Source organism: Scardinius erythrophthalmus (genome assembly GCF_964197995.2).
Source record: "Scardinius erythrophthalmus genome assembly, chromosome: 17".
Lineage (NCBI taxonomy): Eukaryota > Metazoa > Chordata > Actinopteri > Cypriniformes > Leuciscidae > Scardinius > Scardinius erythrophthalmus.
In genome coordinates this window covers 11,679,612-11,691,784 of record NC_138237.1, presented here as the reverse complement: position 1 = coordinate 11,691,784, position 12,173 = coordinate 11,679,612, and the positions used below count along the sequence as shown (strand labels likewise).

Here is a 12,173-nt window from a genome sequence, read left to right as displayed (position 1 = left end):
CTTTATGCAAGTAAAGATGAACTAATAAGAACTCTGGGTCACACTTTAGATTAGGGTCCAATTCTCACTATTAACTATATTAACTACGACTTTTGCCTATAGCTCCTAATTACTGTTTATTAATGGTTAGTAGTTGTTAAGTTTAGGTATTGGAATTAACTGATGTAGAATAAGGTCATCCAGAATAAGGCATTAATATGTGCTTAATAAGTACTAATAAACAGCCAATATCCTAGTAATATGCATGTTAATAAGCAACTATTTAATAGTGAGAAGTTTACCCTAAACTAAAGTGTTACCAGACTCCTACATTATTTTTGAGTGTATGTTGTTTACAAAGAATGTAGTAAAACATTAAAATCATAATGTTGTGATCAAGCCTGCAATGCATTTACACATTAACGACTTCAGCATATCTGGAAGATTACTTTATTCTTCGGCAGCTTGTGACTATTGACCGTTCGTGCTGTCACCTCCAGTGTTATTTATACTGAAATTGTTCATTTTAAATTCTTCATGTCACTAGGATGAATGCATGATACAGGCCTATTACTTCATCCAAGAGCCTTTTTTATTTTCAATTGATTTTCATTTATTTACAATTAAATGTAGAAACAGACATCAGTAGGAAAGCAATTTGTTCTGTAAAGCTGAGTCGTTCAGTAAATAATGTACAAGACTACATCTGAGGTTCATATCACTTGCCAGCAGATGGCAGAGATCTCAATTATTACAATATATCAATTATTACAATATATCTGTTACAATTTTACAACTTTGTATTGTAAAGATGCACTTGCACACCACACAAATGCATCAATTTAAGCCATAATAAGCCCAAATTAACAAGCCTACATTGAAGCAAAACATAAAACATTTCACAGATTAAGACTATCAAAAACCACATAAAGAAAAGATCTGATTATTGTCAGTGACAGAAACAGACATAACTATAAAAATCACCTAAATTCATTGAAACCGACATTTTCATTTCAGAAACATTATCATTTTGAAAGATTAAGATTTAACGTTCTAGAGACTGAATAATAATGAAGGAGGAAACCGCTTTTAAAAGTACTTAATGAGAAGAAAACTGAACCAACGAAAACTTTCCTGCTTCTTTACTGGAGCTAAAAGTGGTTGTTGGGCAGTTTAGCGTGGCCGACGTGTCTGGGTTGAGGTCTGAAAATTACAAATTGAGATATTGAATAGACACTGTATTGTATAAAAGGGAAAAGAAAATTTACTCGCCCTCAAGTTGTTCCAAACCTGTATGATTTTCTTTCTTCTGTTGAACACAAAAGAAGATATTTTGAAGAATATGGGTAACCAGACAGTTGATGGACCCCATTGACTTATTTTTTTTCTACTATGGAAGTCAATGGGGTCCATCAACTGTCTGGTTACCGACATTCTTCAAAATATCTTCTTTTGTGTTCAGCAGAAGAAAGAAACTCACACAGGGTTAAAACAGCTTGAGGGCGAGGGTGATTTTTGGGTGAACTATCCATTTAATGATTGTGTCATTGTGACTTACTGTCTTTTGTAATGGTGGGGACATCGTCTTGTTCTTAAACCTAGAGAAGAAAAAAAAACATTTGACAAAAAGTTTTAAGCATGCTAAAACTTAATCAGTCAAAAAATCATGAAAACATGTTTTATAATATAAAATATTATTATAAAATAGAACTTATTTTTTTAAGTGTAAATACATCTTTGGTTGTGTTTTTATAGATTAATAATAGTGTAATTGTTCTTACATGTCCTCCAAATAATTATGTGTAGGAGTTTTGAAAATCATTTGCATGCATAGTTATTGTCTCTCACCATTGAAAAATGGATTTACACATGTAGGCTATTATTAGCATAATTGTGGATATGTTTTAAATGTCTGTGCTCAAGTCGAGCAGTAACTGTGTGCGATAACTTATATGTTCCAAAGCTTGTGCATACTGTGGATTTGACTTACGGTTGCAGTACAAAATTGTGACGATCAGCAGAATGAGGAGAAGAGCACAGCCAGAGGCGAGAGAAGACAATATCCAAATCTCACAGATAATACCAGACTTCCCTGTGAACAAATACACCTCCTAATCATTACAAAGCTGTCTTATGATACAAAGATTTATTTTGTAATTAATTTCCATAACATAATATATATATATAGCACAACAAACCTGTTTTTTTGCACGGACACTGTGATATTGTTGTAGATTTGGTTGTAGATTTTGTTGTAGTCACTAAGATCGGCTCTGCTGGTTTTGGAGGTTGGGTTGTTGGATCTGAAACAGAAATATTAGCAAATCCAATGATATTATTCTTTAATGTAATTCTATATTTCCACTGGCAAGTCCCCCCCCCCCCCCTATTTTAAGCATATCCCTCACTTTGTTGTAGTTAAATCTATGCTAAAAACAAGACAAATGAATTTGTCAATAAGGTACCAAACTTAAATGTAGACAAATTACAATTGATTCTAAACAAATGATTCATATATGTAGTTTTGCTTCTCAATTAAATTGATTTGTTTTAAGGGTGTTTATGTTTTTTTTTTACTGAAAAACAAGACAAAAATTATTTTTGCAATGCTCATATATCGCATGACCCTTTTGAAAATTCAGATGTGATCAGTGTTTCTGATTTAACCTGAAAATGTTAATGTTTAACAGTCAGATACCCACCTGGTTCTCCTTTAATTTCAGTCAGCCCTCCAAAGAAGAGTTTATTGCTGTTCATGGTTGCGCAGGTGTAAACACCACTGTCTGTTTTTTTCTTGAACGATTCAATGACCAAATGTGCCTTACCACTTTTGTCTACGACGATATCGTATTTTCCCTCTTGTAAGGCTTTTTCCTTTATTTCCGTATTTCTAACAGTGAATAAAAAGTCTGCACCTGCACTGTTTATTCGAAACCAGAATGTCAAGGTGCCGGACTGTTTAATGTCACACTCAACTCGAACCTTCGCTCCTTCTTTATTGATCTCTGCAGAGACTCCTGGAGACAAAGAGAATAAGAGATGTGTTTAGATTAAGAAAAACAAGACTTTTTAATGCATGTGTGAACAATACCATCTAAAACTGATTTAAACAGAAATGTTTTTTATTCATATGGTCACATTAAAAGTCATGTACAACTGAATTTCTCTGCATTTAGTGGTGTGAAAATAGAATTAACTTGTTTCACCATTGAATTAACTGAAAGCAACTTGTATGTAGCTTTTTATACTTTTAATCATGCCAATACAAATATATATATATCATCATTTATGTGTTGTATCATCATTTCCATGCTGTTTCTGTGCTGAGGTAGTTAGGCTAAATGTTAAATAAAAATGATTATTTTACAGTTAAAATGACTGTAACGGCTGTACATAAAAACAGCAGGCAAATTATATTTGGTCTAATCAAAATCGTAAACAATCTGTCCATCCTGTACACTTTTATATCTTTCACTACATTTCATATAATGTAATTGCGATTTAAGAGAAAATGTTTAACTCACCATAGATGAGAGACAAACTCACACAAAATCCAATGTATATTTGATACATTTTTTCAATTCTCAGCACAGACATTCAGTTCTTCTATAACGACAGGAACAAAACTACTGAAAGGATGAAACGAAATCTCCTCGTCTGCCCCTCCCAAACCCTCACTGTCTTGGTTTCAACTGAACTGCAAAATTGTACTAAAGAAAATAAATGCACTATTTGTTTTGTTGCTTACTAATTGAGGCATTATATATAATATATATATATATATATATATATATATATATATATATATATATATATATATATATATATATATATATATATATATATAAATAAATAACATTTAAAGATGTAAAATGAGTGGCCCAGAAACAAATGGTAACCGAATGGTAAGTAAACAGCATAAAAATATGTAGAATTACAGGTGCACAGTCAATTTTTTGTGTACATTCCATGTAGTAAAGATAAGGTTTATAATCATTTCACTACTTTTAGTTTCTGTATATACTATATATATATAGCAGCTATTGGGGGATGCTGTCACACTCTTTGGTGTAAGTTGTCACAATGCCTTATATGGTATTAATCACAATTTAAACTGTAAAACAATTATGGGAACCATAAAACAATAGAAGAAACAGCAATATTTGAAATTGTAATTGTGCAAAAAATATATATATATATATATATATATATATATATATATATATATATATATATATATATATATATATATATAGTATACCCTGTAGGTCAAGTAAGGCTAAAGTTACATAACATGATTAGGTAGAATTCTGTCAGAATGGTTTATGTAGAAATTTTTTTATATGTACATTTTTTTTTTTTTTTTTGGATCGATGTGGATCATTGTTAAAATTTGGTCTATAAAACAGGTGGTGGTTGTTTTTTAAGTGGCTTGACGTATTGTCTGTGCAGTGGTGCAGCATGCTCTCAGCGTGCACCTGAAGGGGGGTCTATGCACCAGCAGCAGCACGAGCACATGCACCGGCGCGCGCAGCTCTTTGATCGCGCGTCAAACCGCATGTGACGCGCTCCTCTGAGTGGGGCTGTACTGCAACTCTGGACCCCTAACGTTCAGCTTAGAAAATTTGTCGTTAGGGTGTACAAAGGCTATTACAGATGTGCACGGAATGTTTTTGCGTCCACGCGCTTTGTTCGTTTACGTTTCTAAGATCTATTTATGCACAATTAAATGAAGGGAATATTCTCACGCTCACTTTCAAAGACATTTTCCATTTCTTTCACTTTAACTCACTCACACACGTCTTAAGAAAATCGTAGTCATGATATACTTTAACAAATGCAGTAGCCTACCAATGCAGAATTGAAAAGCTAAACAGTTATTAATGCATGGATAACCCAGAGAGAATGCATCTTAACCTCACTTTTCTGCAGACGGCTACTCAAATCAAGTAGGCCTAGTACTTGAGCTAAGGGTAGGATAGGCCTACCCTACATTATAGATAGCCTTTCCTAATCAAATATTACTCCAGTATAGCCTATATTTAAGCAGGCCTACTCATTTCCAATTTTACTTAAGATGTACGAAATTATTTCGTTTTTAATGTACTTAAGTAGCCTAACGGTAAAAAGTAGGCTATACTGATCGAGGAACCATGTTTATTTTTAGCCACTACTGGTGTGTCTGACTCAACTTGAAAGAATGTATCTAATTAAGCAGTTACTGTCCACAACTGCTTTTCTGAACCAGTGTTTGCAATTATTTTTAATTAATTGGGTTTCAAGGTAATAAGTGGATGTATGAAGTCAGTTCTCCTCAGGTTTACAGGTGTAATACCACATGTGTAGTTCATTACTATCAACATGTTCCTTTAACATTTGAGGACCAGAACGCAACACGACACTTTTTGTTTTCATTTGAGACACTTTGTGATTTCAAATCTCCATTTTGTGAAATGTTTCGCTTAAAAAGTGTATTTGTGCTATCTTATCTCGCTGAGGAAAAACTCACAACAGGTCTGCGTATCACCTGACGTCATGACGGTATCAGAATATAACGTTTCCCAAGAAGAGTGGAAAGATGTTCATTTGTTTTGTACGACAGCTTCAGACCACCTTTGTTCTGAAGGCGTACAGAGAGAGTCTAAATAATATGAATGTGAAGGGGATGCTGCCCACACACGGTTACATCACTAACAACAGCGCCCCCTTTCTTTCTCATGTCGCAACACGGTCTGACGTAATGTACATTTACGTCTCCTGTCCTGGAAATTAACGTAACATTTACATTGGCCATGTATTTTGGTTAGTGGAAATATGAGTTTATGACATTATCAACAAAAACAAATCTGTTGAAGACCCAGTTAGGTGTACACTAAAAAATGAATAGAATGTGTATTATTGTTATTTTATCAAATGTTGCCTAAGTGTTATATAAGATATATATAGCCTACTGCAGGGCTATTCAATTAGTTTCATTCGAGGGCCGCATTATCAAATCGAAAAGTTGTGGTGGGCCGGTGGGTTGGTTTGGGGGTTTATCTTATTTATTGAAACATAACAGTTTCAATAAATAAGTTAAAGTAACCCTAAAAAAGTGTGGTATTTACTTGGAAATGTGGTACCCAACAGTATGCAAATATATAAAACCATAATAAATAAAAAACTTGATAATTTACAGCTGTGTACAACTATTTTCCTTGGAACAAATAAATTAATTATACAAACTCGTAGCTGTTGTTGGTGAGAAATAATAATTATTTTATTTATAATATGCTTAAATGACAATATTCTGACAGTGAGACTTGTTAACCACAGGCTCCCACTGTATAAAAAATGCCTAAACACAAGTTAAAACTATACGCACCTTTACAAAGAAACTGACATAAATTCATAACAAGCATTAATTATATATTCCTCTACCCACCTAATAAATCTAATGCAATATAAATCACTATATTTACTATTATACTGTATAATATTATAGTAGGCTATATACAGTATATTTACTATATTTATTTATTACTACATAGTATTCAATATAAATATTGCACATTTCTGCCCAACCATGGTAAATTACTACAGTACATTCATGGTAAATGTTTGTAAGGGTGATTAGGGGATTTAAAGTCTTCTAATTTCGTTCATGCCACAGTGTTTCTCCTGCTGTGCTCATCAGTCTTGTTGGGAATGTTGAGGCTGTTTCATCCGATTTAATAAATCATCGAGTGATTTGTGGTTTGTAGCAGAGAGGTTTCTGTCGAACTGAAACGCTCCCTACTGGTTGACGCAACGCTGTTTAATATAGTGTCCGGGACCGGGAGTAAACGCAACTCTGTGCTGGGCCGTGTTGAAACAACTAGTGAAACAACTGAAAACAGCGCTATTTGTTGTAACTGTACTGGCCGAGAAACCGCTTCAGATGATTCAGTGACGGAGCGGTCCGAACGAATCCGAATAGTTTTAGACCGTTTTAAAAGCGCGTTTAGAATCGAACCAAAAGAATGATTCATTCACGAATGATTGGTATCGCTGGTTCAGTCAACATAAATTCGGGACACATATAATAACTGCTGAAATATTCGCACGTAAAACGTTTCTCAGGTCAATCGGAGCGAGTATCAAACTGAATTAGCCGCACCACCAGGAAAAGAGGAGGAGGGAGGTTGGTGCCGTCGGGCCGCATGGAGATGATTGGCGGGCCGCATTTGGCCCGCGGGCCGCCAATTGAATAGCCCTGGCCTACTGTAAGCCTAAAGAAACAAATGCAAAAAATAAATGATAATAATTGTATTTATATATATAAGGTAAAAAGTAGGCTATACTGATCGAGATATATACATATATACATGTGTGTGTGTGTGTAAAATTATTTTATCATTATTTTATTTAAACTATTATCAGTTTTTTTTGTGTGCGTCCAATTGTTTATAAGTGACTTTCTAATGTTGCAAACTCACTAGCCAATGTTAACAACTACAACAACAATAATAACAATAAAAATAATAAGAAATATTATATAAAGTATATAACTCACTGTAAAAAATCGTTTAAAATCGTGTAAAAAAAATTTAACGGTAAAAGACTGTAAAAATGCTACAGTGAAAAACTGTTAATTGGTTAACAGAAAGTTTCCGGACTATATACGGTAAATAACTGTGATAGATCTAATGGTACATTTTACTGTAAAATACCGTTAAATTTACAGTGAAGTGAAAAAGTTACAGTTGAAAGTGAAAAAGAACAACTCATTGTATAATTTACAGTGAAAACCCGTACATTGAAATTCCCACAAAAAGTATTTTTGTTGAAATAACTATGTTTCTTCATAGTTTTCTTCGTTTTTTCTATTCAGTTATGTACATTAGGGTTTTATGTTACATTTAATGTTATTAAATGAATGTTTATTGCATTTTTAAAATTTCATGTGTTACCATGATGGTGTTTAATGTTTGTGTGAATGACACTGTGCAGCTTCTATAGCATTAACATTTTTGTAGAAGAGCTGCTTGTGATGAGCTTTGATTGATCATGTGACTCTCATCACTGCTTTGATTGGTGGTTATCAATGTATTACAATGATACAAAACATATTAATACTTCAATAGGACGGTAAATTCACATTATATCAGATAATAAAATACTGTTTATTACTGTACATTTTAAGTTAAGTCTGTAAAACCAATAACGTTGCTACCGTATTTTTGACGGTAAAGTTCTGGCAACCACAGTTGCCGTTTTTTTACAGTGTGTGTATATATATATATATATATATATATATATATATATATATATATATATATATATATATATATATATATATATATATATATATATATTGTTACGTCCCCAGAGTTCTGGGTTCGTTTTATAGTCATTTTGTTCTGGTATTGCTTGTGGTTTGTGTGTTTGTGTTTTTCTACCAGGTAAGATGGCTTCTGTGACTGTTCCGGCAGCTGCAGCTGGCTGGGCTCTTTAAAAAGCTCAGTTTTGGATCAGTTCTCTCTCTCTGTTCCTGCTTTTGGTTTGGTTTGTACCGTGTGTGTGTTTGTGTGTGTGTGTGTGTGTGTGTGTGTGTTTGGTTTTCTGACATTTTTGATTGAAACATTTGAGAATAGTTTTAAACAGTTTTTTGTGTGTTAGTAAACCTAACTTGTGTTCCATTTTTGGAACTTGTAGTAGCAGGACGGAACACTTGTGTGTTTGTGGATTCTTATAATTTGTACTAATTACCTTTTTTCTCTGTTGTTTATAGGGAGTTGGGGAGTAGATTTAGAGCTACCCCGGGGTATACATACATCACCCGTAGGTATACTTCTCTGTCTAGAAACACCAGCTAGACCTGGGCGGACCACCAGTTGTAAGTTTGGTTAGGGCGCCTTGATCGTGTGCCAGATAGGGATTGTATTTATTTATTTATTTTTTATATTATTGGGGATTAGTATAGGTTAGGGGTGGGGTCCTTTTTGTTTATTTCTTTGTTTTGGTCCGTCCAGTCCTCCCCTTTTCCCAGAAAATGATTATTGTTTATTATTTACAATATTACCGTGGCTAAATAAAAGCTTAGTTTTTTATACGGTATTTGGTGTTTGTGTCCTTTTCTCGCACCGCGACTCATACCTCCTTTGCTGGCATCGGTGGGCCCGAGCAGTGGGTTGTCAGGCTCCCCTCCCTTTGGGGAGCTAGAACGTTACATATATATATTTATTTATATATATATATATATATATATATATATATATATATATATATATATATACTATAGAAAATGTTTGAATGTATGTGAACAGCTGAGCTAAAGATGAACTATATATTTAGAAAACACATTAAACAGTAAAAATGAAGAAAAACACATTTGATCACTTCTCTAATCAAAAACAAAGGCAGGGACCTTATGACTGTACAGTAAATCTCACATACAGCGTTGATCCTTCATAAAAGGGAGGTCTGTTTTTCATATCTTGCCGGTGGGTGTTCAGGAAGACCTCCAGTCAGACAGAGAGACAGTTTCTGACAGGCGGTCCACCCTCAGTTTCCATGGCCCCCCATGTAGTTTTGAGTCACTTTCTCAGTCTGGGTAATTTCTCATCATCCACTGATTTCGTACCTGGGGATCCCTGTCTGACTCACCAAAAGAACCTGATCTCAGAGACGTGGGTCTCAGACCCAAAACACAGCTCAGAGACCAAGGCAGGGATGAGGGGGATGGGGCTTGCCTGGGGATTCCTTGGAGGAAGAGGGCCAACTCATCCTCACACACACCACAACAGAGAATTATTACATGCAAGCCCACCTCAGACAGCAGCCCACCTCAGACAGCTCAGTTTAGAGAGTGATCAGTAAAAACAGACTTTCAGTCACTGCAGCAATTACAGCGTTAGGATTCTCTTCATTCAAACACTGTATCCATTCACCTGAAGCTCAGAGGGAGGGATCAGTTACAGATCACAACCTGATGTAAGTATACTTCTGCTTTCTTGGTGATGGTTGTATACCTTCAGGTCTCAGAAATCCTGAATGTGCTTAAATAATAGTCATTTCTAAAGTAACTTATTCTTTTCCTTAAAATTATGATATGTTCCTCTCATCTAATCAAAACCCAGTTAGCAGATATTATCAAAGCTGTAGAGCCAATATAAAAGCATACCAAAGCATACAAGTGCATTTTTTTCAGAAATGTTATATTTTATATGTTGCTTTTTATGGGGTGATTTAGTATATTTATCAGTGACTTATAATAGTTTCTGAAAGCCAGCTGCACTTGATACACATTCACAAGTGCATTCGTGACATTTTTTTAATGTCCTCCATTATTACCTCTTGTTTCTCGAAACATTTGTAAAGTGACGGGTTGCTATAGGCTACATATAGTTGTGTGATTTGTATTTTACTTATTGCACAGGCTGATAAAATAAAACAAGCTGTTTTAGCATATATATACATAATACTTTATTAAATTATATATAAATACAGTTTATGAAAGTATTATATTCATAGTATATGCAATATTAATATTGAAATAAATGCAATGAAATCTCAAATACAAAGTGGTGTGATAGTATTTTAGACGATTTATTTTTAATGAAACACATTCGCAATTGCATTCATGGCAGGATTTTTCAATGTCCATTATTATCTTGTTTCTCTAAACATTCATAAAGTGACAGATTGCTATTGGCTACATTTTGTTGTGTGATTATATTTTACTAGTATTATTGCACAGGCTGATAAAATAACATAAGCTTGTGAACATGCATCTGTTCTGTTTTGGCGTATATATACAGTATATGATTTATGTATGTATATGTGTGTGTACACGTATATACTGTAAGAAATTTTAAATCAAAACTGAAGGCTTATTTGTTTGAAATAGCTTTTAATCGATGATACAGTGTCATGTTATCTGTTTTATTGTCTGTTAATTTGTTTTACACTATTGTGTTTATGTCTATGCTACAGTATGTACAGCACATTGGTAAACAGTTGTTGTTTTAAATAGTGCTTTATAAATAAAGTGACATTGACATACATACATAATGTATGTAAAATATACTGTGTACTGTAAAATGTACTGTTAAAATATATATAATACAATTATATTTATAATATGCAATATTACAATTGAAATGAATGCAATGAAATCTCAAATACAAAGTGATGGAATTGTATTTTAGATGTTAATGAATCTAGTATTGTGTTTAAATATAATATTTTTAAATGAAGTATTCACTTGTCATTGAGGGTTAAGAATGTGATATTCTATGTATGTAATTCATAAATATCATTTATATGCTGTCATTTTTAACCCTTCAAATGAACTGGTATTGTGTCCCTTTTAATGGATTTCGTCTTGAGACAGAACAAAGATGAACGCACATGGTAATTAAAAATGGTAGATTTAGCACGCAGTGTAACATAAAGACCTACAATGGGTAATTGGGTAATTTTTCAAAAGGCTTTAAATACAAATGGTTTTATTTCATGTTCATGTGTGCTGATGCTTATCGGTAAAGACAAAGATCACAAAGAAACTTATCAAGACGCAACAAAGGATAAGAACTTCAGTTCTTTTTTCAGAACATTATAAGTTTAAGGAAAGCTACCCCTCAAGTATGACATGTATTTTATTCATTTTCGAATACCCACTTTATTGATATTAAATGTATTTTTTACAGCTTATACCTGATATTTTCTGCGAGTAATGTGCTTTTTTTTTTGCTTCAAAGAACTGTACACTTAAGATGACCCTACTAATTTGCCAAATGTAGTTCTGTGCACTTTTTTGTATTGAAATAAATAACGCTAGATGTAGGTATATGAATTTAATGTATTGTTTTAACATTTTTAATGTAACATGGTTTAACATGTTTTTTCTACAATCAATAAAGAAATGAAGAAAAATGTTTCCTTTCCCCACAAAAAAAATCATGTTTTTCTATTTTTGCACTCATCTAAATTATTGAAAGCCTATCAAAATAAATAAACTAATAATAAAACATTGCTCTTACAGTTCAGAGACTGTAGAGCTAAACAGTGTAATGGAGGTCTTGTGTTGAGAGTCTGTGACGCTCTCCATGCGGCAAGGTCTGTGGTCTCTCTGTGGTGGTTTTGTTTTAGTGTAGCGCTGAGGAGCTCAAAGCTGAACGAGCGATGCGACAGAGATAATGTTCTGTCTTTTTGCACAGGAAGAGGTTTGT

The 12,173-nt window shown here is 33.6% G+C and overlaps 1 protein-coding gene across 1 annotated transcript; it reads right to left on the bottom strand.

The window, feature by feature from the left end:
- Positions 1-414: 414 nt before the first annotated feature.
- cd8a (CD8a molecule) lies at positions 415-3,641 on the bottom strand. The gene is made up of 6 exons (XM_081391290.1): positions 3,504-3,641; positions 2,682-2,996; positions 2,178-2,282; positions 1,970-2,071; positions 1,538-1,577; positions 415-1,182 (listed from the first exon to the last, which is right to left on the bottom strand). The coding sequence occupies exons 1-6, from the start codon at positions 3,574-3,576 to the stop codon at positions 1,131-1,133; spliced, it is 687 nt and encodes a 228-aa protein (XP_081247416.1). The 5' UTR covers positions 3,577-3,641; the 3' UTR covers positions 415-1,130.
- Between the last annotated feature and the right edge of the window lie 8,532 nt (positions 3,642-12,173).

Excerpts from the sequence above, each read along its gene's own strand:
- cd8a (XM_081391290.1), bottom strand. The coding sequence starts at position 3,576 with ATGTCTGTGCTGAGAATTGAAAAAATGTATCAAATATACATTGGATTT. Across the intron at positions 2,072-2,177 it reads GTGTCCGTGCAAAAAAACAG|GGAAGTCTGGTATTATCTGT; the intron begins GTTTGTTGTGCT and ends ATTTGTTCACAG. Across the intron at positions 1,578-1,969 it reads CACAATTTTGTACTGCAACC|GTTTAAGAACAAGACGATGT; the intron begins GTAAGTCAAATC and ends TTTCTTCTCTAG.